The following is a 25,684-nucleotide window of genomic DNA, read 5'->3' as shown; positions in this document are numbered from 1 at the left end:
GGGTAAATCTGACAGGGAGAAGGACTTGGGGATCCTAGTTAATGATAAACTTACCTGGAGCAGCCAGTGCCAGGCAGCAGCTGCCAAGGCAAACAGGATCATGGGGTGCATTAAAAGAGGTCTGGATACACATGATGAGAGCATTATAATGCCTCTGTACAAATCCCTAGTTAGACCGCACATGGAGTACTGTGTCCAGTTTTGGGCACCGGTGCTCAGGAAGGATATAATGGAACTAGAGAGAGTACAAAGGAGGGCAACAAAATTAATAAAGGGGATGAGAGAACTACAATACCCAGATAGATTAGCGAAATTAGGATTATTTAGTCTAGAAAAAAGACGACTGAGGGGCGATCTAATAACCATGTATAAGTATATAAGGGGACAATACAAATATCTCGCTGAGGATCTGTTTATACCAAGGAAGGTGACGGGCACAAGGGGGCATTCTTTGCGTCTGGAGGAGAGAAGGTTTTTCCACCAACATAGAAGAGGATTCTTTACTGTTAGGGCAGTGAGAATCTGGAATTGCTTGCCTGAGGAGGTGGTGATGGCGAACTCAGTCGAGGGGTTCAAGAGAGGCCTGGATGTCTTCCTGGAGCAGAACAATATTGTATCATACAATTAGGTTCTGTAGAAGGACGTAGATCTGGGGATTTATTATGATGGAATATAGGCTGAACTGGATGGACAAATGTCTTTTTTCGGCCTTACTATGTTACTATGTTACCTCCCCTTGGTGAGTATAATCTAACGTCTTTTTCTCCTCTTTCAGGTTACATCGGCAGCTTATCTACAGCATTACAGAATGCCGTAGATAAGCCCCTGATGACGGTGAGCTTACCTCACCATCGATTTTGGGGGTGACAGGTTCCCTTTAATATTCTGGTCAGTGTATGAAGACCACGGCTGTGTCTCTGTGAACCTCTCAGTGGGTCTTTATCGCCTTAAAGGAGCAGCGTTGTGCACCAGCAGGACAGATGGCCTGGTTCCTCACAACGCCCATGCTTCTAGACTGAGTCCCCATGACTCCAGACCGCACAGCCCCACCAGCCAAATCCACAGCAACAATGGCCGCCACACACCACCAAATAAATGGATCACTGACAGCAACTTCCTCAAGTGAGAGCAATAAATTGGCTGGAGCCCTTCCCTTGCAGCCTCCTGCTAACTTAAAATGACCTGTGCCGAATGGGAGGAGTGATGGTGCAAGAAAGGGGAAAGAACATGCAATACACCAAAAAAAGGGGTCTTATTATGTATATACCATACCTTTTCACATGTACAGCGCCATGGAATGAATGTCGCGATAATTACGTGTTCTGGCACCTGCTGCCTCCTTAGGGTATGTACACATGTAGAATGGTCCACTGCAGTTTTTCCTGCGGATTTATCGCGTTTTCTATTGCGGATTCCGCTGCGGATTTTAATCTGCAGTTTTCTATTGGAGCAGATGTAAAAACGCTGCGAATTCCGCACAAAGAATTGACATGCTGCGGAAAATAAAACGCTGCGTTTCCGCTCGTTTTTTCTGCAGCATTGGCACAGCGTTTTTTGTTTCCCATAGGTTTACATTGTACTGTAAACTCATAGGAAACGCTGCGGATCCGCAGCAAAATCCGCAACGTGTGCACATACCCTAACAGCCCCACAAGGCAGTCACAGGGTGCCCATAGGTTTCCATAGTAACAAGGACCTACTGCCAATCCCCATTGTTCCCATATTGGCCCACAGGCTGGGCTTCAAATAAAATCAGCAATTTAAATTGCAGTTTATAAGACAAGTGATCAAATGATTGAAGGGTCAGGTCTCCAGGGGGTATAAAAAAAATGAATACAAGTTGTTTTTTTAAAGTTAAAAATAGTTTGTCATTGGTGTAATCGCACAGCTGGTGCCAGAGCGTTTTTACTGCTGCATGAATGGTGCCAAAACGTCAGCCCGCCCCGCGCACAACAAGCCCCAGACTGTCCTGTGGGAGAAAAATGTTAAAAAAAAAAAAGTTATGGCTCTTGGAAGAAAAAAACGAAAGTGCAGAAGTGAAACTCGTCCGCAGTGTGAGAGCGTGACGTCACTCCCAGCAATGTCACCGGAGAGAGCCTGACATCTGTGTGCCAATGGCAGCACGGGAGGCCCCGCCCCGCCGCAGGCTGTCATTGTCCCTGACAGTTGGGCAGCAGGCCCAGGACCGGCCTGTAAGTAGCCCGTGCGAGGGAAGAGGCGGCCTCACCGCCAGCCAGGAAGACAACTGTGAAGAAACAAGACCCGGCGCCGAAATACCCGGATGTAATTGTTTTCAAGATTTGTCCACAGCAATAAAGTTCCTCGCATTAAAAAAAAAAAAAAATCAATATTAATGACATCTGCGACTCCGTTGCGCACGCTGCAACCAACCTTGCTAAAGAAAGGTAACAAGGAAAGAGGCGTGCTCAAGCGGTCCTGATAGACCAATAGAAAGCGGGGACACAAACCCTGGGCTTCATTAACGTCCAATAGAAATTCTGGTTAGCGTCGTTGTAGGCGGTGTTTAATGTGAAGCGTATTCATGGTAGTATGCGCTTCTAGGAGGAGGCGGAGGGAGCCGGCGGCGGAAGGGATTCTCCCGCCATTTTTCAATCCGTGCTGTTCTTCTGTGTGAGAGGAGTCAAAGGCGGGAAATCGGTGGGGCTGCTTGTGTCGGGCAGCTCTACCTTCACCTCTGTGCTGAGGGGACAAGGATTGGGCCGACCGTTAACTCCGGAGCTGCGCACTTTTCTCTACGCTCGCTCTCAGGATGGCGCCGTTACTGGGCCGCAAACCGTTCCCGTTGGTGAAACCGCTGAGTGAGGCGCCCGGCGAGGGCGAGGAGGTGTTCGTGGTGGAGCACAGCAAGGAGGCGTTCAGGAGCCGGGAGTATCCTTATTGCTGTGTACCGGGTGGTGTGTCATCCGTGTGACGCCATCGCGGGCCGTGTCACTGGCTGAGCGCGGTGACTGGCGGCGGCGCTGCTGCTGCCCATCTGTCTCAGGCTGGTGTCAGTGGGGGCGGCCATTGCCGGCAGAGTCAGCCCCATTGTTCTGGTGGACGGGTGAGGAGTCCCGGGGTCCGCTGCTGTACGGCTGGGATAGTCTACGGGGCCGTTACTGTGACGGCAAGCACCGATCGTACGGGGGACACGGTGTGAGAAAGTTCTCACCTCATACAGTAAAGGCAATCTGTCAGCAGGTTATTGCTGTCCCATCAGAGATCAGTATGGTGAAGGGGCAGAGACCCTCATTCCAGTGATGTCACTTACTGGGCTGCTTGCTACAGGTTTGATAAAATCACTATTTTCTCTGCTGCACCCCAGATTGGCAGCTTTCTGTGGACACTGCATAGGCAGAAAGCTGTCAATCAGGGGTGGAGACGGGGCTATGCAGAGCTCTTGTATATGGAGACTATATGGCGGCAAGTTTACTAGTCCTCTAGTGAAAAAATGATCGAACAGACTTTATTGAAACTACAGCAAGAAGCCCGGTAATGTCACCTGTATCAGATTATGTAGTGAAAGCCTGATGAATGATTTCCGTTAAATGCTCTCCCCCCCCCCCCCCTTTTCAGAAAATCCTGGTATCAACTGCACTTATTAAAAAACAAGTCAGACTTTACACCCTCCCTCGTTGTAATGCAGAGTCACCGCCGCTCCTGGTGTCCTGTTTTATATATAAATAAATATTTTGTTTTTCCCCAGGCTGTTTGTTTTCTTAAAGGGGGGGCTACTCCTTTAAACAAGTCAGATGTCCCCTTTAATTCATTCTGATGATTCTAGATGATTTACCTTGGCTTCTTGGCCTTGTTGTTGGTGCATTGGTCGGTGTAACATGGAGGGAAAGCTCTATTTGTGCTCAATCTTAGGTTGCGTTATGTTTAATTGGTGAGAAATGCTTTTCTGTTCTCACTGTGTTTGCTGCCTTTACGTTGGAGAGGTGGTGAAGATTAGAGGGGGCAGCTGTGGTTATTGGGTCCTCTGCATGTAGGTGTATGAGGGAGGGCACAGGGCCGGTACTTGCCCCCGGTGAGTGGTCCTTTCATCAGCTTCTGTGATGTGCAGTGGCTCAGTACGATGGGCCTCGTGACATGAAGGAAATGGCAAGACCAGCAAAAGAGACTCCTACAATTTTGAGTCAGTTACCATAGGTCTTAATGAAGAGCTTGCTGAATTAATTCAGAGGTGCACACCATTTAGTGTGTCCAGCGTATTTCCAGTGGCATGCGGCTCCCCAATCTACTTTAGTGAGAAACCCAAGTAGCTTTTTGCATTTGAAAAAGGCAGTATTTTTGCAGAATATGACTTGAGCATAGACACGTCCGGCCCCAGCTCCACACTCCGGCGGTGTTGCTTCAAACTGGCGTGAAAACAGCAAGTGTTGCAAACTTGGTGACTTTTCAAAGTGTTTTATGCTAGTATTCTGGAAAAGTGTTGAATTGCTCACTTAGAATCCAAATGACAGGTCCCATCAGGCAATAGCCTGTGGTTGTAAAGTAATACTGGGATTTGTAGTTCTCAGAAGCTCTAGATTATCTGACTACTCCTTTTTATTTTTCTGTGACTTGTTTCTGACAATGTAACGTGTGGGAATGGTATGGTATCTTTCCGTTTTATCATAGGATTTCTATAAAGGGACTTAATATTTTATTGAATCTCCACACGTCCTGGGTGTCAGTCGGCCTGCTGCTGGATATGCTATCAAACACTGAAGCTGCCCATTTCACATTCACGATGAATTAGATGCTTAGTTCAGTGAGCGCCACACGATGTGTATGTGAGGAAGCCCAAGGATCGGACATGTTTGATTTCTTGCTCAATCCTTTGTGCCCCTGTTCTATGCCATCATTCCTTTTCTACTGCTGCGGTTGGGTGATGCCCAGCTACCAGCCAGAGAAATGAGAAACTGTCACTAATGTTGATTTGTAGAAAATTAGATTTCTAGTGTTCGGTCTAGTTGTGAAGTTTCTCTTCTACTTCCTGGACACTGATGTCACAGCCCTGAAGCTGATGAGTCACAGGGATGTGCAGGTAACAATATTGCTGTGTGCTGTTGCTTCAGTCTCCTGTTGTTCTGTGCGCACTTTTAACCCCTTACTGACATCGGTTATATTAGTACGCCGATGTCAGTATTCCTCCCTTTGATGTGGGCTCCAGCAGTTACACCCACACCTTTCCCGAGACATGTCAGCTGTTTTGAACAGCTGACTTGTGCCTGCAATAGCTGCTGGTGGAATCGTGATCCACCGCGGCTATTAACTAGTTAAATGCTGCTGTCAAATTCGTGACAGCGGCATTTAAATCGGTCCGGATATGCATGTACCAGTGAACCCCCTCACGTGATCGGGGAGGGGGTTTCATCGGCATGACAAATAGAGACCTGTCAGTGCCAGATTGCTGTGAGCGCCACCCAGTTGTTGGCGCTCATAGCAACTCAGCAATTCTACATGGAGGCAATCTTACCATCACCTCTATGTAGCAGAGCCGATCAAGTTGTGGCAGATTCTAGCCTCCTATGGAGACTGTTGACCCATGGTAAAAGTAAAACAAAAAAGTTAAAATCGCCCCATTCAAAATAAAACAATAAAAATAAAATCAAACCTACACATATTTGGTATCGCAGCGTTCATAATCGCCCGTACTATCAATAAAAAAAAGCATTAACCTGATCGCCAAACGGCGCAGCGAGAAAGTCAACGCCAGAATTACTTTTTTTTTGTCGCTGTGACATTGCATGAAAAGTCCTGGGAAGGAGGGGAACGAAAACGCAAAACTGAAAAAAGCTCCGGTCTTGAAGGGGTTAAGTCTTTTAGATGTCTGCATGGCAAAATACTAAAATGTTGTCTCTGTATATACACTGAAAATGAACTTGACACATTCTGCATTGTTATACACGGTATCACTGGCTGTTTTTCCTTAACCGCGGAATTGTAGAGAATATGAAGCTCGATTGCAGCACTATGCAGAGCGGGTTTGGACATGTAAAAGCACAGGTAGCAGTCAGCTGACTCACAAAGAGGCCTGGGATGAGGAACAAGAAGTGGCAGAGCTGTAAGTAGCGCATTTCTCTTATTTAACACTTTCAGTTTGTGTGTGAGGCTTTCATCACTGTGCATCTGCCTCTTAATGTTCTGACACTGCATTTCGGCACCTGTTAGGCTACGTTCAGACTAGCGTTGTGCTAGTGTGCGTCGCGTTAGCGTCGGGCGACGCACGCGTCATGCGCCCCTATGTTTAACATGGGGACGCATGCGTTTTTGTTTGTTGCGTTTTGCGACGGATGCGTCTTTTTTGCCGCTAGCGTCGGACCAAGAAAACGCAACAAGTTGCATTTTTCTTGTGTCCGATTTTCGGCAAAAAACGACGCATGCGTCGCAAAACGCAGCGTTTTTGCGTGCGTTTTGACGCGTTTTTCGTTGCGTCGCTGACGCAGTGGCGCACAACGCTAGTCTGAACGTAGCCTTAGTTGATCTGATCAGGGCTTATGTCTGAATCCCCCACAAAATGGGATTCTAGCTTATGCGGACACCCAGACGCAGTGTACTATGTCAGTGTCCACCCCCAGTAGGCATGCACGCCCGAAAATGATGCACGTCAGAGCACAAGTTCTTCTGTAGGCATTAATATAATCTATGGCCCCATATCCCGCTTTATGGGGGGAGGAGTGGAGGGTTTCAGACGTAGGCCCTGACTGGTATAATGAATGAGTGCCAAAATGCAGTGTGAAAGCACGCTTATTTATTCAATGTCCTTGACTTCTCTGGTTTTAACTTGCTACACAAATGGGGCATAGACTAGAGATGAGCATGCATGTTCTGATAAGGTGTTCTCCGAGCATACTCGTGTACTAATAGAGAACCTTCGGCGTGCTTGAATACTATGTTCGAGTCCCCGTGGCTGTGTGTCTCGGCTGCAGGGATTCTGTGTTGCATCCTCTGTTGCACAGCCATGAGACATGCAGCCACGGGGATTCGAACATAGCATTCGAGCACACAGGATACTCTTCACACACGAGCATGTTTGCTCATCACTGATCGAGACGCCACTGTATGCAGGTGACACACCCGTTGAGGCGACAGTCCGATGCCCAATGTGTAACAGGTATGCAACCTGTTCTTATCTATAAGATATGTGCATGATACACATTGTGTGTTGGACATTTGCCTCCTTGTACTGCTATTATGCTGTTGTCTCTACTTATGTCTGTCTGATCAGGTGTGAGTTTATGCCCTGCTAGGATCAAGTGGCTTAAATTCTCACTAACAGCAGCTTTGAAGGAGTTAAAGTGGCCCTTTAAGTTATGGCTTTTTTGGTTTCTTAATTACATGGAGTATCTCCTCCAATGGTCACTGCTCCCATTCTTATTTTTCAGTTCCAAAGTTATGACCTGTAGTAATGGTGGTAAATTTCCCACCAGTCATCTGGGCATATAGCACAGAACGTCTGTGGGTGGTGGCTTTTCTCCCTCTAATGCTGACGAATCGAAACAGCCTCACCCACAACAGTTCTGTGGTATACGCCCAGTTCATTGGAGGCAGAATTTGTGCCGTTTTTGCTGGGGCCACAACGTATGGACTCGGGGGCACAACAAAAAAGAAAAGGAATTACCAAAATCAGTAGAGTAGTGCTAATTAGGGTTAAAAAAAAAAGAGTAAAAACCTCCTAAAAATAACTTGTCACCATGATACATGATAATGCACTCTAATGTGCAGGCACCATGTTACAGAGCAGGAGGAGCTGAGTGGACTGATGTGTAGTTTTGAGAGAAGATTCAGTATATCCTGTCTTAATCATGAAAACGTCTATTTCTGTGATTTTTGTTCCTCTGGTTAATCCTATCAGTGACTGATTTCTTTGTATACCGTATATACCCGAGTATAAGCCGACACCCCCCCCACCCTAATTTTGCAACTAAAAACTGGGAAAACTAATTGACTCGAGTATAAGCCTAGGGTGGAAAATGCAACAGCTACGGGTAAATGTTAAAAATAAAAATAGATACCAATAAAAGTAAAATTAAGTGAGGCATCAGTAGGTTAAGTGTTTTTGAACATCCATATTGAATAAAGAGCCCCATATAATGCTCCATACAGTTCATTATGGCTCCATAAAATGCTCCATATACAAATATGCCCCATATAATGCTCCATGCGGTTATGGCCCCATATAATGCTCCATGCGGTTATGGCCCCATATAATGCTCCATGCGGTTATGGCCCCATATAATGCTCCATGCGGTTATGGCCCCATATAATGCTCCATGCGGTTATGGCCCCATATAATGCTCCATGCGGTTATGGCCCCATATAATGCTCCATGCGGTTATGGTCCCATATAATGCTCCATGCGGTTATGGCCCCATATAATGCTCCATGTAATACTATTACATACTCTCCTCTCGTCGCTGCTCCTCAGCGTCCCGTCTCTCCGCACTGACTGTTCAGGCAGTGGGCGGCGCGCACACGAATACGTCATCGCGGCCTCTGACCTGAACAGTCACTGCAAGAGGACGGGAAGACGAGGCGGCGGCGGAACGTGGAAAGGTGGATATGACATACTTAACAGCTCCTGGTGCGGTCCCTGCATGTCCCACGGTCTCGAGGGAGCGGCTGCTTCTTCCTGTAGTGAGTGGTCACGTGGCACCACTCATTACAGTAATGAATATGCGGCTCCACCCCTATGGGGGTGGAGGCCATATTCATAACTTTAATGAGCGGTACCAGTGACCGCTGAACAGGGGAAGAAGCTGCAGGCGCCCGAAGACCGTGGGACATGCAGGGAGCGCCGGGAGCAGGTGAGTATTTTGACAGGCGTCGCACCACCTCACCCGTCGACCTAAACCTCAGAAAGAGAAGATTAAAACACAAGTTAGACTGTTTTTTCACAAAACTATATATCCATCTACTCGGCTCTCTTTGCAGTTTAATCTGCAGACATGTTATAGCGCATTTTCATGGTGACGGGTTCCCTTTAAGAGTATCGCTTAGTCTGCTTCAGTAGCTGCTGTTTCAGATGGCATCTGTGTAATACAGCCAGTATCTGCCTGGTATGGAGCTTGCTCAGACTGAATACACAAGCTGTAATCTGCTGTGGCACCTTCTGAGGATCCTTCCATCTTGTGCCTAGGAGAAGACTAGTGAAATGCTGACGGTTTCCTGCGCCTCTGCTCCCTGTATGCATGAAGGCCTAGGGCATCTCGCTCAGCTCTCGTGCTGCCGCCTCTGGCTCTAGTTGGTGCGTTGTACAGAATACACATAGGTCATCTGTACAGCCATGGGCGTCTTAAAACTTGATTCTATAACTTTTGTGCGATGCAAGTCTTAGTACCTGTAAGGCTGTTTCCATTTGTCACAGATTCTGGCAGATGTAGTGGTAAGAATACTGCTGCTGCTCTGTTCTTATTTAAAATGCTGTAATTTGCTCATATAAGATGATGTTGGATGGTGGTTCACAAAAAACAAGATGTCAGTCTATCCCAATGGTCTGCAGTAAGAACAATTATCGCTGTATGCTTCCATCTGACTTTACCAATCTTTGCTCTTATAACAGATTAAAAGAAGAGTTCCCAGTGTGGTATGAGAAGCAGGTTTTGGAGATCGTGCACCATAACACCCTCTCCTTAGACAAGTTGGTGGACCAGGCCTGGATGGATATAATGACAAAGTATTCCATTGATGAGGAGTGTGACTTTGAGGTATCCTACACTTTGACTATACCCTGGAAATTAATCTACGGATGTTGTGATGCTTTCGACTTCCTGGGTGTTTTCCAGAAATAAGCACACAGTGAAAATTGCAAATATGCCATTGTAGTGCCCAATACATTGTGCCCAGCTTATGCTTCTGGAGACACGCACCGTGTAATCTGGGCTTCTACCTGCTTCAGTAATGTGAAACGTGGACTCTAAGAGTATGTATCCACGGTCCGGAAGCTCTGCACTTTGGACGCAGTGTAAACCCCGCTCCGCCCAAAGCGCCGCCCCTGTTGTACGTGTGGTGATTCCGCATGTGCTCATTGAACACATGCGGAATCCCCTCATCCTATACATAGACTGTGTTTATCTTGCGGAGACGGCATCACCGCAAGATAGACATGCTGCGGTCTGGAAAGACGCGCTGCATGTCTGGTTACGCAGGGCTGCCGGATGCGGCCCTGCACACATAGTGGAGACGGGATTTCATAAAATCCCCTCCACTATGCACTAACATTTGGACGCTGCGGCTGTACACCACGTCCCATCCACAGCAAATCCTGAAGGTTTCCTGACCGTGGAAACATACTTTAACTGAAGTTTAGGCACACAGACGTGGATTTGGGAGCTGATTTTTGCCGGATTTCTTTTGGAGGGAGTTAAGGGGGCAAGGAGGGGACTGCTGTCGTTTTCCTGGGACACTGAAATGGCAGTTTTGTGGAGACCTCCTATATTTCTGTTCACATATGACATACCTGAGTGGAGAACTTGTTTTTTGCTGGATATATTAAAGTTGTGGACTCTTTATTTTGGGGGTACATACCATATTGGATCAGTTTTAATACTCAGATTACATTCATCCTGTGCTTTACACTGAAAACTTGCATTGGGGTTTCCATCTAAATCCAAATATAGCCTCTGTTCAGAAATGTACAAACTGTGATTGACTGTGCTGTTGTACATACCATACAAAAAGCGGACATTGCTGGACAAAGGACATATACAGTCCAGAGCGTCTCCATCTGCCTCAATATAGTGAATGGATTCTGTGGTGGTTCTATTTGACTCGCATGTTTGATAGATTTACATTAACAATGATGTAAGTGCCCAGCACACAGGCTAAAGGTACCGGCACATTAAGCGACGCTGCAGCGATATAAACAACGATGCTGATCGCTGCAGCGTCGCTGTTTAGTCGTTGTGTGGTCGCTGGAGAGCTGTTACACAGACAGACAGCTCTCCAGCGACCAACGATGCCGAAGTCCCCGGGTAACCAGGGTAAACATCGGGTTACTAAGCGCACTACATACTTACATTCCAGTGTCTGTCGCGTTCCCTGCACTGTGTAAGCGCCGGCCGTAAAGCAGAGCGGTGACGTCACCGCTGTGCTCTGCTTTACGGCCGGCCGGCGCTGACACAGTGCAGGGAAGCTGACGCCGGGGGACGCGACAGACACCGGAATGTAAGTATGTAGTGTTTTTTTTATATATTTTTTTTTACAATTACAATGGTAACCAGGGTAAATATCGGGTTACTAAGCGCGGCCCTGTGCTTAGTAACCCGATGTTTACCCTGGTTACAAGTGAACACATCGCTGGATCGGCGTCACACACGATGATTCAGCGACGAAATAAAGTTCCGGACTTCTAGCTCCGACCAGCGATGTCACAGCAGGATCCTGATCGCTGCTGCGTGTCAAACACAACGAGATCGCTATCCAGGGCGCTGCACGGATCGTTATCATTCTAAAGTTGCTCAGTGTGAAGGTACCTTAAGTGTGAGCCGGCATTATTGTGATCTGTGGGAGGCAGAATGAACTAACAAAATCAACAGTTGTACAAACATTGCGTTTAATTTTTCTTTTCTATTTTGTTCACCACCCGGTCTAAGTGATAGGAAGGCATTATGTTGAGTCAGTAAAATACCACATTTTCTTTTTTTTTTTTTTCTAACTTCGCACAATAGAATCTTTTAGGTCACATTCCTACATTATTGTCACAATCACACTATCTGTATTTGGCGAGGTTTTTTTTACCTCAGTATTTTTAAGTCAGAGCCAGGAGTGGGACAATCAGAGGAAAAGTATAATAGGGACACATCATCACTTCTGTATTTATCACCCACTCCTGGTTTTGGCTTACAAATACTGAGGTAAAATACTGAACGTGTGAACATGGCCAAAGTGTGACTTTGGGTTGAAGGCAGTTTTATGAGGGCAAATTTCTGCTACAATAAGCTCCCATATAACAAATTGATTTCAGAGGGTTAAATAGCCAGCTTGTTACAGCAGGAGCTTGGTTAATGGTTATTCCCAGTTGAAAATTAGTGTGTGTGTATATGTGTATATATGCATGCATGTGTGTATGTATATATATGTGTATATATATATATATATATATATATATATATATATATATATATATATATATATATATATATATATATATATATATATATATATATATATATATAATTTTTTTTTTTTTTTCCCATGCCTGCTTCTAGCCAAAGGGGTACGTCAGTCTTCAGGCCAGTATGTCTAGTCTCAGAAGGAAGTTAAGAAATAAAATAATGCAGAATAGAATTTTGTGCACAATTTTTTTTTTTTTTTTTTTTTTTTTTTTTTTTTTATCAATTTACCGTACTTGAAGCAAAACATCTATCTTCTAGAAATCCACCAATGCAAATTAGCTGCAAGTGCCTTAAAGGCATTTTCCCACAAAGTTCATTTTAATCAATAGATCTTGGAATAATTTCACAATTGGATGTTTATTTTTTAAAATGTTCCTGTGCCGAGATAATCTTATAAATGTGTCCTGGGTACTGTGTAATGGCCGTGTCTGACCGTACAGGAACATGGTCTGATCATACCACAGCTCCTGGGCATGGGGGAGGAAGGAAAAGAAATTATACAGACAGGACAGCAGGGGATCACAAATAATTGTGGTATGATCAGACCATGGTCCTGTAGGTGAGACACAGCCATTACACAGTAGGGACACATTATCTCAGCACGGGAACTTTTTTTTTTTTTTAAACACCAAATTGTGAAGAGTATTTCTATTCCAAGACGTATTGATTAAAATCAACTTTTGTGTGAAAACCCCTTTAAAGTGTGTCGGCCACCTTACAACTGTCCATCACTCGCCCCTTATTCCCTACCCATCTTCTAGGACGGGCAGGTCAGTCCAGCCTTTGGCATCTTCTGTACATTGCCAAGAAACTCATGAAAGCACCATTGTTGCTTGATGAGGGGCTGGACTGATCTGTCAATCATGTGCAGGAAATAGGGGTTGAAGACCGGAGAGATGTGCTTTGACATGCCCCCCAAAATAACTTGTAGATTATTTGCATATAACATCAGTTGATTTCTACAAGAAGGGGGATTTTACTCAGTAACAGCACATATCCACCTATAACTATATGTTTAGTTTTGGGTAGAAACTGCTCCCGACAGGTTCCTTTTAATAGCTAACTATTCTTCTTCCACCCCACCCTCAGATTGCTCCTGAAAAGTATACACGAGTCAAAATTGTAAAGATTCATCCTCTGGAGCAAGATGAACAGTCCAATGTGGAGAAGAAGACTGATGGGGCTTGTGACTCTCCATCCAGCGACAAGGAGAACTCCAGTAAGATTGCCCAGGATAACCAGATGAAGGAAGAGCCCACCCGGAGAGACAGTCTGAGAGACAGTAGGTTTTCAGTTATCTTACCTGCTATACCTTGCTACCATCAGATGCTATAGATTTTTATCCCAATGTAACAAACTGACTTGTCTGCAGGAGGCCTTTTGTCACCTTCTCTAATTATGAACTTATAAAAGGGAGTCCCGATTTTAGATGTAGATTTAAAAAAGTATTAAGAAAATCCATATGTTTGCCATAATTCCATTACTATTCATGCTACTGTGGTTTTTCGTGTATTTTCAGCTGTTCTGGGTTTTGAAGGATTGTTATACAAGAATCGGCCAAGGTTGAGTGACTGTTAGACCTCTGTATTGTAATGTTATATACTTAATTTTGCTCTGGAGGGAGGTTTATTAACTGTACTGAACTTTGTCATGGGTTGTGCCAAAGTAAACTGTCTTTTGACTTGCACCATATTCATGCCATACCCCCAATGGACGATGACTTGCCATGTCAAAATGCACCAAAACTTGGCTGCAATTTTCAGGCATAAAGTAAGCCAACTAATAGGTTGGGTAAATGTATTAAACAGCAGATACCACTATGGTAACTCTGGTACATTTAAGATGGTCTCTAGTTTGTGTGCGCTGTCTAAGAATTTGCCATTAAAAATAAATCTGCCCCCAACCTTTGTGTGTTGAGAATTGAGGAGTATAGGCAAAACCTCTCGCCAATAGCTTCCATGTGGGAGCAAAGTACGCAGATAAATATTGAGCAACAGAGCCAGGCCGGCTAATCGGATGAGCTGTGGACGCTGTCAGGTACAGGGTGGTCCTCACGGCTCCCGGCCAGCCGTCACACCTCTCTAGGCTATGCACAACTCTATTGAGCAGTAGTGGTGTTTGTTCCTATTCTGGCTAAAAAAAAAATGTTTCCTCCAGGTGACAGAGCAAGACGCTCACCTCGTAAACTCCCTGCAACCCTGAAAAAGGAAGAGAAAAAATGGGCTCCACCTAAATTTTTGCCACACAAATATGATGTGAAATTGCTGAATGAAGATAAGGTGAGGCTGCACTTCCATACATCAGTTGTTTCTGTGCTATGTACCAATTGGGCTTGGTGGCACTTTTTTCCTTAGAATGTGTAAACTGACATTCACCATTGGTCTGAATTGCTGATGCATTGATTTTTGTGTAATGGTTTACCATGACGTTTGGTTAAAAGGGTGGTCCGAAACTCCCTGATTTTAATCCTGTAGTTAACGTAATCTTTTTTTTTTTTCTAATTTGGTTTAAATTCCCTACTTTCTCTGTACTGTAATATATTTAAAAAAAAAAGTTCTATTTTAGAAACTTCCTGTTTCATGACATTTTTGTTTGAGAAACTCCAGTACACGCTGGTATACTCAAACAATATCAGTGATAATTATTTTTCTTCATATCCTTGATAGGGACAGGAACACAGAAGAGGTTAAATAGCCCCTCCCAACCTCCACCCCTCAGTGTTTTTCCTGTCCCTATCAGGGACAGACGCAGGAGAGAGTTCTCCAGAAGACTAGGTTTTTTTTTTTTTCTTTACCTGATCCGAGGTCAGGTCTTGGAGCAGGAGCTCCGGAGTGCGGTCCATCCTCCTGGAGGGGGCTCTGGCCGTGAGAGTCTGGCGACTCCTGAAGTCGCACGATACCGCTGGAGGTCCCTCTGCGACTAGGTCGAGCTGTCTGCTCCCATGCGCTGCCTCATCCCCTCATCAAAGGGGGCGCTGAGGCTGCGGCGGCGGTGTCCGGCGCTCCCTCAGGCTCCACGTGCGGCCGGTGCTGGCGTCGCTCCCCTAACTTCCGGTCCGGCGCTCCAGCCGGGGGTGACAACTTCCGGGGGGCGTGGCCGGATTCCGGGGGTCGGCGGCGCCGGTTGTTTCCGGGGCGCCTGGGAGCTGCAGGGGGAGATCGGAGCGCAATGGCTGAGATTATGCGCCGGTTTCCAGGTCCCAGGCTGGTCTGCATGTGTTCCAGATGACGCATGCGCAGTACAGCTGGGAACCTGAAATCACCGTGGAGGCCAGCAGCTGAGCTCGGAAGGAGGACGAATCAGATGTCTTGAAGCTGGGTAAGATTGCTACTTAATGACTGACATCTGACAGCACACTTGACCCAGTAACATGGAAGGTGCTACTCGCCCAGACGTCCAATCCTTAGAGCTGCACACGGACCATGTGAGTAGTATGTGGTACGGGATGCATTCCAAAAAGTTAGTTCTGTACCTACAGGGATCTCCTTTACATTTCAGGATAAGGACATTCCCGAGAGGTCAACTACTAAAAAAAGGACTATTAGATGCCCACTGTGCGCCACCAAACTCCCAGAGGGCTATAACAAGAAATTATGCGAAAAATGCATCGCTAAACTTCTCAAAGACGAGCAGGCTTCGCTGTTAGATAATATTAAATCTATGATTAGAGAAGAAGTCCAAGCTACAGTGTCTACTATGGTGCCACCCCAATCTCCGCGGCCTAAAAGGCCTAGATGGGATATGGATGTGAGTTCCGAGGAAGGAGAGGTCTCAGGTTATTCCGATCCGGGCTCGGACGAAGAGAACAATACATTAACTGTGCTTCCGGAAGAACGGAAGAAATACTTGTTCTCATCCGAAAATACGGATATACTGCTAAAAGCAGTAAGAAGCACTATGAAAATAGAAGACTCGTCTGAGCCTTTATCAGTTCAAGACGAGATGTTTGGGGGCCTGAGAACTCGCAGGAATAGAGTTTTCCCGGTCAACAATCACATAACTGCAATGATAATGGAAGAGTGGGAAGATGTGGGGAAAAAATTAGTAGTCCCGAGAGACTTCAAATACCGTCTTCCCTTTGACCCAGAAGAGACTAAAGTCTGGGAGTCGGTTCCAAAGATCGACATTCCGGTGGCCAAAGTCACAAGGAAAACGGCTATTCCCTTTGAGGACTCGTCAGGGTTAAAAGACCCAATGGATAAGAGGTCAGAAGATCTTCTTAAAAAAGCCTGGGAATCGTCAGCCGCCATTATGAAGACGAATATAGCGGCTACCTCTGTAGCAAGGTCCATGAGTCTTTGGGTGGACGAGCTGGAGAGTCATATTAAAAATAGAACTCCAAGGGAAGAAATCCTTAAATCCTTTTCAGTTTTAAAGATGGCGACTGATTTCATGGCAGATGCTTCAGCGGAATCCGTACGCTTTGCTGCCCGGAATAATGCACTGTCAAACGCAGCAAGAAGGGCCTTATGGCTGAGATCGTGGACGGGAGATACCCAATCCAAGAACAAGCTGTGTTCGATTCCATTCTCAGGTTCTCACGTCTTTGGTCCAGTCCTTGACGAGCTACTTGAAAAAGCATCTGATAAGAAGAAAGGTTTCCCTGAGGAGAAGCCAAAGAAACCGCAATTCTTCCGAAAAACTCGCTCCCACCCAAGACAGGACTACAGAGGCAAGTGGAAGTCCGGTAGGTGGAGCTACCCTAAAGGAGGCAGAGGAAGAGGTTCCTTTCGAGACCAATCAACAGGACCCAGCAAACAATGACGCCAACAATATAGGAGGGAGACTACAATACTTCCAAGAAGGATGGCAGAACATAACTCAGAATCAGTGGATTCTACAGACAGTGGCACAAGGTTACAGGATAGAGTTTACTCATCTACCCCCCAAGAGATTCTGTGTAACACAGACAGAGTCATCGGCAGTACATCAAAGGCTGATAACAGACATACAGGAACTCTTAGAATTAAACGTCATAATACCGGTACCCCATCATCAACATTTTCAGGGGCATTACTCCAGTCTGTTCTCCATAAGAAAACCAAACGGAGATTACCGAACAATAATAAACTTAAAACCATTAAACAAATGGGTGGCGTACAAACGCTTCAAGATGGAATCTCTCAAATCAATTACACCGCTAATAAAAAAGAACTCTGTAATGTGCACGCTAGATCTCAAACATGCTTACTATCATGTTCCCATCCATCCCTCAGATCAAAAATTCCTCAGGTTCGCAATAAGAAACCACAAGAAAATACTTCATTTCCAGTTTCAGTGCCTACCGTTTGGTCTCTCCTCTGCCCCAAGGATATTTACGAAGCTCATGACGGAGGTCATGGCCTACTTAAGAGAGAAGGAAGTTCTCATCGCACCATATCTGGACGATTTGTTGCTGATCGCAGATTCATCCCAACAGATGGAAGAATCCTTAGGAATTACCACGTCACTCCTGAAACGTCTGGGGTGGGTAATAAATACAAAAAAATCGAGTCTCGAACCAGAGACGCAGAAGATATTTCTAGGGGTACTACTAAATTCCGAACTAGAATACTCCTTCCTGCCAGACCAAAAACAACGGTCAATAAAAAAAGAACTTCAATCAATAAAAAAACGGAAATACATCTCCATCAGGAAAGCAATGAGGATTCTAGGTCTCATGACCTCATGCATTCCCAGTGTACAGTGGAGCCAGTTTCACTCCAGAACGCTTCAAAAGGAAGTTCTTTCGGTATGGAACGGAAGAAAAGATTCACTAGACAACAGGATGTGGTTACCCAGCAGGGTAAAGCAGTCCCTCTCATGGTGGATCAACATAAAAAACCTCAAAAGAGGAAAACCATGGAAAATATCTCCATGCATAAATATAACCACCGATGCAAGCTCAAGGGGCTGGGGAGCCCACATAGAAGGTCGATACCTTCAGGGGACATGGCCACCATTGATACGCGACAGTTCCTCCAACTACAGGGAACTCAGAGCGGTCTGGGAAGCACTAAAAAGGTGCCAACACGAGCTTCAGGGACACCACATCCGAGTCTTCTCAGACAACTCGACCACGGTAGCTTTTCTCCTACATCAAGGAGGACCAAGGCACCGTCCACTTCAGGCACTAGCAGAAGAAATATTCTCCTGGGCGGAAAATACCGTAAAGTCCATCACGGCAGTACACCTAAAAGGTTCACAGAACCAAATAGCGGACTTTCTCAGCAGAGAGAAGGTACAGCCGTCAGAATGGTCTCTAAACGAAGAAATCTTTACTCAGTTAATCCAACAGTGGGGCACCCCACAAATAGATTTATTCGCCTCAAGGAGCAATACAAAAACGAAAGAATTCTTTTCGCTAAATCCAAGAGACAATCCAACTGGCATAGATGCATTGGCCCAACATTGGGATATGGAACTCGCATACGCGTTCCCGCCACTAGCCCTAATTCCCAGAGTTCTGAGGAAAATCCAGGAAAGTCTAGCGGTAGTGATCCTAATAGTGCCATATTGGCCCAAGAGGAGCTGGTTTCCTCTGCTGAAGTGGATGGCGGTGGAGGACCCAGTGTTACTACCACTGAGACGGGATCTTCTAATACAGGGACCATTGGTCCATCAAAATCTAAAGATGCTACAACTCTCAGCATGGATCTTGAAAGGGAGATCTTGAGATCAAAAGGACTGTCTGAGTCAGTTATCTCAACTATGAAAAAAAGTAGAAAGCCGGTGACCTCGGCTATATACCAGAAGATTTGGAAGAAATTTTGTGCACAGACCAATACTCCAATATCCATTCTCCAACAACCAGATATTCCTCAAATACTAAATTTTCTCCAAACAGGTTTTGATATGGGCTTGAGACCTAGTACGCTAAAGGTACAAATCTCAGCTTTAACTGCCTTTTATGACTATCCACTAGCAAATCATCCCTGGATAATGAGATTCATCAAAGCTACACAACGTCTTAGACCAACAATACGAAGCTCAGTACCCTCATGGAACCTCACTTTGGTGCTAAATGAGCTACGGAAAGCTCCGTACGAGCCACTTGATCAGGCAGACTTAAAATCTGTGACATTCAAGACTGTTTTCCTCGTCGCAATAACGACAGCAAGGCGAATAGGCGAAATTCAAGCCCTGTCCATAACAGATCCATACTTAAAGATACAGGAAGATTGCATCGTTTTAAAGTTGGATCCTTCATTTCTTCCAAAAGTTGTGACGGACTTTCACAGAAACCAGGAAATAGTTTTGCCTACGTTCTGCCAGAACTACAATAACGAAAAAGAACGTTCTCTTCATTCCCTGGATGTTAAGAGAACAGTATTGCAGTATCTAAAACTTACAGACAGCTGGAGAATTGACTCAAATCTCTTTATCCAGATGTCTGGGAAAAATAGAGGCAAAAAAGCCTCAAAAGCGACTCTGGCTAGATGGATCAAATCTACCATTTGCGCTGCGTATATTTCAGCCGGTGAATCTCCTCCAGATCACCTAAAAGCCCACTCACTGAGAGCAGTATCTGCTTCATGGGCAGAGAGTGCGGGTGCATCCATGGATCAAATTTGCCGGGCGGCAACTTGGTCTAGCTCAAATACCTTTTGCAAGCACTACAAGCTGGACGTTCTCTCAAAGCAGCAGACTAGCTTTGGGAGAAAAGTCCTCCAAGCTGTAATCCCGCCCTAATAGGAGTTATTTGGTATTTCTCCTGTGGTGCTGTCATGTGGACGACCTGGAAACTAGGAGTTAGTCATACCGGTAATGGTATTTCCAGGAGTCCATCATGACAGCACCCATTATTTGCCCCCCCTTGAACTCTTGTCTAATATGTGATACGAACATGTAGAGAGGAAGTTCAATAAAATTGTGTTGTATCCATCCTGATGTGGTACTTTGTAAAATCACTGAGGGGTGGAGGTTGGGAGGGGCTATTTAACCTCTTCTGTGTTCCTGTCCCTATCAAGGATATGAAGAGCAACCTCCTGTGGTGCTGTCATGATGGACTCCTGGAAATACCATTACCGGTATGACTAACTCCTAGTATTATGTGACCAACTGAAAGAATTTGGCCTTCCGTGTATCGTGCCTTCTGGGGTGCTCTTGTCATTGTGCTGCTATTAGAATGCCTGAAACTACGACACTTTCTTCTGAGTTTAATTATGGGCTATGTTGAATTGGCTGTTGGGTATAATTTATAGGTGAAAAGTACTGACTATCTCTTAAACATAGGATATTTATGCCCACATTTTTGTAGTGGATATATATTATAGAAGGTGACTTCTTTGGTATGCCCACCATATATAGAAACCAAGATGCGCCTATGCATGTGAAATGAGACATACTTTCTGATATGGTGTATGCTTTAAAAACTGCTGTGTGCTATTTAGCTGCTTGTATTCCTTGTATGCACAAAAGATTTCTTTGGATAGAAGACAAAGTAATATCTGTGGCTTGAACATAAACTGTGAATTTGACACGGTGTATGCTTAAAATTGCTTTGTGTGATATAGCGCATTATATTCGTTACATTCATAGAGATTTCTCTGATTAGTAATATCTTGACTAAATTTCTAGTATTGATCCATTTCCTCGACACAATAGTGTAAGATGCAGACTATTTAGCTAACATCTGAGTGTGGGCACTGACTCTACCATTTACTGACAGCACACCCAGCACCTTAGCTGTTACGAGAAGTTTTTTTTCACACGATTTGAGGCATTTTATTGTCTCCCCAGTAGGGGTTTTTCCTCGGTCATTTGTGTCTGTTTTTTTTTTTTCGGTGTCCCATTTTTTTTGGTATGCTAGGGTGACGTAGGGACTTGAGGGACACCAACATTAAGCGGGGGTGCCATATCGTCAACAGCTAGGGTGCCAACCTCCACAGGCAGGTAGGGCTTTTTTAGGGTCTACTAGGGTGAAAAGTCCCCTTCTTATATTAATTTTTTTGCTAATTGAAATGTCATTTAACGCCTTGTTAATACATGTGAGTGTCACTGTCACCCTTGTTTCGACATTTTTTTTTTTAACTATATCAATAAAAAGTATATTAGAGGTTTTTTCTTTTTGTGGTGCTTAAATTGATTTGAAAACCTCTACATTTTTCTTGGAGGTGTTTTTTGTATATCGACAGGCAATCTGATGCAAATATTATGTGCAGTTTTCTTCTCCATGAAGACTTTTGGCTATAATAGTTCCGCAACATTTAGAAATGAGGACAAACCCTGCACATGCAATATTGTGACTTTCTAATAATTTGTCGTCTTCAGATTATCAGCATGGTTCCTGTTGACAGCCTATACCGCTCTGAGCGGCCTCCCAATAAAGAGATACTTCGATACTTCATTCGCCATTACTCGCTGAGAATAGGCACCGGAGAGAACGCTCCCTGGGTGGTTGAGGATGAGCTGGTCAAAAAGTACTCTCTACCCAGCAAGTTTAGTGACTTCTTACTGGATCCTCATAAAGTAAGTAACAGAGGCCCACGTATTAACGTCATCACACAAGAGTTTGACGTTAGTCACATCAAAACTTAAAACAAATTACTTTCTCTTTTTTTGTGTTTTTAATTTTATAAAAGCAATGCCCACTCCAACCCTCCCCTGTCTCGCTGCTTACATAGTTTTGTCAGTAGTAAGCTCCAAATGACATGTAATATATCTGCCATGGGACCATTGCTTTTCTCTCTAAAGGAACTGAAACATTTGGTAAGCTACATGAGTCAAAAAAACATATTCTGCGTCACCTTCTCAAAGCCAAGTTTGCACTTTTATATGAAGGTCTAAAGGTACTGTCACACTAGACGATATCGCTAGCGATCCGTGACGTTGCAGCGTCCTCGCTAGCGATATCGTCCAGTGTGACAGGCAGCAGCGATCAGGCCCCTGCTGGGAGATCGCTGGTCGGGGAAGAAAGTCCAGAACTTTATTTCGTCGCTGGACTCCCCGTAGACATCGCTGAATCGGCGTGTGTGACACCGATTCAGCGATGTCTTTGCTGGTAACCAGGGTAAACATCGGGTAACTAAGCGCAGGGCCGCGCTTAGTAACCCGATGTTTACCCTGGTTACCATCCTAAAAGTAAAAAAACAAACACTACATACTTACCTACAGCCGTCTGTCCTCCAGCGCTGTGCTCTGCACTCCTCCTGCTCTGGCTGTGAGCGTCGGTCAGCCGGAAAGCAGAGCGGTGACGTCACCGCTCTGCTTTCTGGCTGCCCGGCGCTCACAGCCAGACCAGAGAAGCAGAGCGCCGAGGACAGACGGCTGTAGGTAAGTATGTAGCGTTTGTTTTTTTACTTTTTAGGATGGTAACCAGGGTAAACATCGGGTTACTAAGCGCGGCCCTGCGCTTAGTTACCCGATGTTTACCCTGGTTACCGGGGACCTCGGGATCGTTGGTCGCTGGAGAGCTGTCTGTGTGACAGCTCTCCAGCGACCAAACAGCGACGCTGCAGCGATCCGGATCGTTGTCGGTATCGCTGCAGCGTCGCTATGTGTGACGGTACCTTAAGTGGACATGGTGTAATTGGAGTCAGAGAAAGGTGGCATTGTTTGGTTGGCGAATAAAGCCACCTAGGCTTTTAAGTGCTTTGCTGCTCCCAGAGCACTTAAGCCTCATTTCAATATAAATTCAAGCTGGATTTTTTTTTTGTTTGTTTTTTTTCAATCCTCTGTTGGAATCTATAGATTTCATTTTTTCCCTCTCAATTGCTTGGCTTATTGCCTGGTTGTGACATGACAAATTAGCTTTGCACTTCCTTGGATTTGATCCAAACTACCAAGGTAGGTGCTACTTATTTGCTTGATCTCTATTGTGTGGAAGTCAGTCCGTCTTTATGGAAGCTATGCAATTAAAATACCTTTCTGCGATTGTTGCTGATCTTTATACTGGCAGGCATTTTTGTCCCCATGTAACATTGTGAGAACACAAAATGATTACTGTAAATAAAATCTGTACATGTGTAAACCACCATTATCTCTGTAATATGATGCATATTTTTTCCTTCTTGCTTTTTAGTATATGACTTCGATTCCAACTCCAGCAACTAAGAGGAAGAGTTTAGCATCTCCTGAACAAAGGTCATCAAAAAAGGCCAAAATTGAAGGTGCAAAACATGCTTTTAAAGGCATAAAATCCCCACTCGGTCCAACTTTATGGTGTCAAGTAAACCTAAAGAAATTATCCCCAGGCTCTCCCCTAAAAGGGAAATATTCTGAAGAGGAGCTCCAAAAGTTAATGAAAATAGTGAGTCCTTCCAAAGTGAAAGCCAATTTCAAGAAAAGTCTCATGGGCAATAGGAAAAATGCAATCAATGGGCAGAAAATGTCTGGCAGCGCTTGTTCCTCGAAAAAGAACCTGAAAAATTCTAAACTTAAGCAAATGACCTTGCTGGATATGGCAAAGGGTAGCCCAAAAGTTGCTCGAACAGCAAAAACTGGTTCCTCTACTCCGAAGTCTGCAAGCAAGTCGCACAAGCGATTTTCTGCTACAGCTCTCCACCTTATTTCTTACTACCGTGAGAACAAGAATCGTGAAGACAGAAAAAGTGCGCTTTCTGCTCTCATCTCCAGGGCGACCAGACTTCTTTCTGATGACGACCGAAAAAGACTTCCTGATGAGCTCCGAGAATTGGTGCAGAAGCGGTACGAGCTCCTTGAGGAGCGGAAGCGCTGGGCTTTGATGTCTGAAGCAGAAAGAGAGGAGCATATGCGGATGAAGCGAGAGGCATTAAAGGCTCGTATCAAAGAAAAAGCCCGCGAACGAAAGCAGAAAGAAAGACAAGAAAGGCAAGAAAAGCGGAAACGGTTTGAGGATCGTGAGTTGTCTGGCAAGAACCTGCCAACTTTTAAGCTGGTTGATACTCCTGAAGGCTTACCCAATACCCTCTTTGGCGACGTAGCTATGGTGGTAGAGTTTCTGAGCTGCTACTCTGACCTGCTGCTTCCAGATGGCCAGCACCCAGTCACGGCAGTTTCCCTAATGGAGGCCCTTGCAGCCGAAAAGGGTGGATTTATGTATCTGAACAGAGTGCTGCTTGTGCTTCTACAGACCCTCCTGCAAGATGAGATCGCAGAAGACTATGGAGAACTGGGTATGAGGTTGTCTGAAATCCCACTTACCTTGCATTCTGCTTCTGAGCTTGTTCGTCTTTGTCTCCGGAAGTCTGATTCCCCAGCTGGAGAAAGTGACGTTTCTGACAAAGGAGACGAGGACAGTGAAGGATCTGCTGTTTTCCAGGATGATGAAGTTGAAGATGAGTTCCTGGAGAAATTGGAAAACTCTGAGTTTTTTGAGCTCACAACAGAAGAGAAACTTCATATCCTGGCTGCTGTCTGCCACCGTATTCTCATGACTTATTCTGTTCAGGACCATGTGGAAGCTCAGCAGCAACGCACAGGTGAGCTGTGGAAGGAGAGGTTGGCAATGCTGAAAGAAGAAAATGATAAGAAACGTGCCCAGAAACAGAGGAAAAAGGAGCAGGGAGTCAAAGGCAAAGAGGACGATTCTCAGGCCAAACAGTTAGCTAAAAAAATTGAGAAGGAAAAGGAAACTGAACAAACAGCAGCAGCAGATCCTGAATGTGAGGATATGATAAGTGCTGTGAAGAGTAGGAGGCTACAGGCCATGCAGGCCAAGAAAGAGAAGGAAGAACATGAAAAACTCACAAAAGGTAACCATGCTGCTGTAATGGGGTTTGTCACGCTCTCCTAATTTTCCAGTTAAGATGTCCATTATTTTACTACAGCTCTACCACTCTGGGATAGTAACATCGTAACATAGTTAGTAAGGCCGAAAAAAGACATTTGTCCATCCAGTTCAGCCTATATTCCATCATAATAAATACCCAGATCTACGTCCTTCTACAGAACCTAATAATTGTATGATACAATATTGTTCTGCTCCAGGAAGACATCAAGGCCTCTCTTGATAGTAACATATGTGTGCATAGTATGTGTGCATAGTAAATATGGCATTGAATGGGGTAGAGCAGAATTTCATGAGATTTTTTTTTTTTGTCTTCACCATTTTAAAACCAATGTATCATTAAAACAGAAGCTAAATTTCTCTCAAATTTTTAGTTAAACTTGCATTTAAATTGACCATTTTATAGGGCTCCTATAATTTTTAACACGAAACCTGGGAGTTATTCCACAGGATACATCATTAACAGTAAGTCATGGTCACAGCCCACTACCTCCTCCTTTCTGCGCAGGTCAGAGTAAGCCTAGAAAACTCAATAAGAAGCTGACCCCAGAGATGACTTACTGACTCCTGTAGTCTTATGTCTGCTGTAAATCCTACCTCTGGCCAATCCTACCTACAATCCTACCATGGCCTCCCCTAAGATACTGTCTTGAAATAGAATAAGGCTATGTGCCCACGATGCAGAAATGCTGTGGAAATGTCCACAGCATTTCCGCAACTCCCTGCCACGGGTAAAACCCATGTGGAAATCTTATGCGTTTTCCCACAAAACACAAGCATTTTTAGCTTGCAGAATGCTTGCGCTTTGCAAGCTATTTGAAGCATCGCTTGGAAAAGTGATTGACAGGTTGGTCACACTTGTCAAGCATAGTTCTTGACCAGTGTGACA

At 44.9% G+C, this 25,684-nt stretch overlaps 1 protein-coding gene across 1 annotated transcript in view; it reads left to right on the top strand.

Moving 5' to 3' along the window:
- The first annotated feature begins 2,510 nt into the window (after positions 1-2,510).
- BAZ1B (bromodomain adjacent to zinc finger domain 1B) overlaps positions 2,511-25,684 on the top strand; it is a 61,139-nt gene continuing 37,965 nt past the window's right edge. Inside the window, exons 1-7 of the mRNA XM_069761392.1 lie at positions 2,511-2,889; positions 5,936-6,052; positions 9,551-9,695; positions 13,194-13,386; positions 14,262-14,383; positions 21,357-21,554; positions 23,107-24,760. Coding sequence (XP_069617493.1) covers positions 2,771-2,889; positions 5,936-6,052; positions 9,551-9,695; positions 13,194-13,386; positions 14,262-14,383; positions 21,357-21,554; positions 23,107-24,760 — 2,548 coding nt within the window. The 5' untranslated portion in view covers positions 2,511-2,770. The remainder of the gene's footprint in view (positions 2,890-5,935; positions 6,053-9,550; positions 9,696-13,193; positions 13,387-14,261; positions 14,384-21,356; positions 21,555-23,106; positions 24,761-25,684) is intronic.

This window comes from Ranitomeya imitator, chromosome 3 (genome assembly GCF_032444005.1).
Source record: "Ranitomeya imitator isolate aRanImi1 chromosome 3, aRanImi1.pri, whole genome shotgun sequence".
NCBI lineage: Eukaryota > Metazoa > Chordata > Amphibia > Anura > Dendrobatidae > Ranitomeya > Ranitomeya imitator.
Note: the sequence above shows the minus strand (reverse complement) of the source record. Positions and strands in the feature narration are given on the sequence as shown.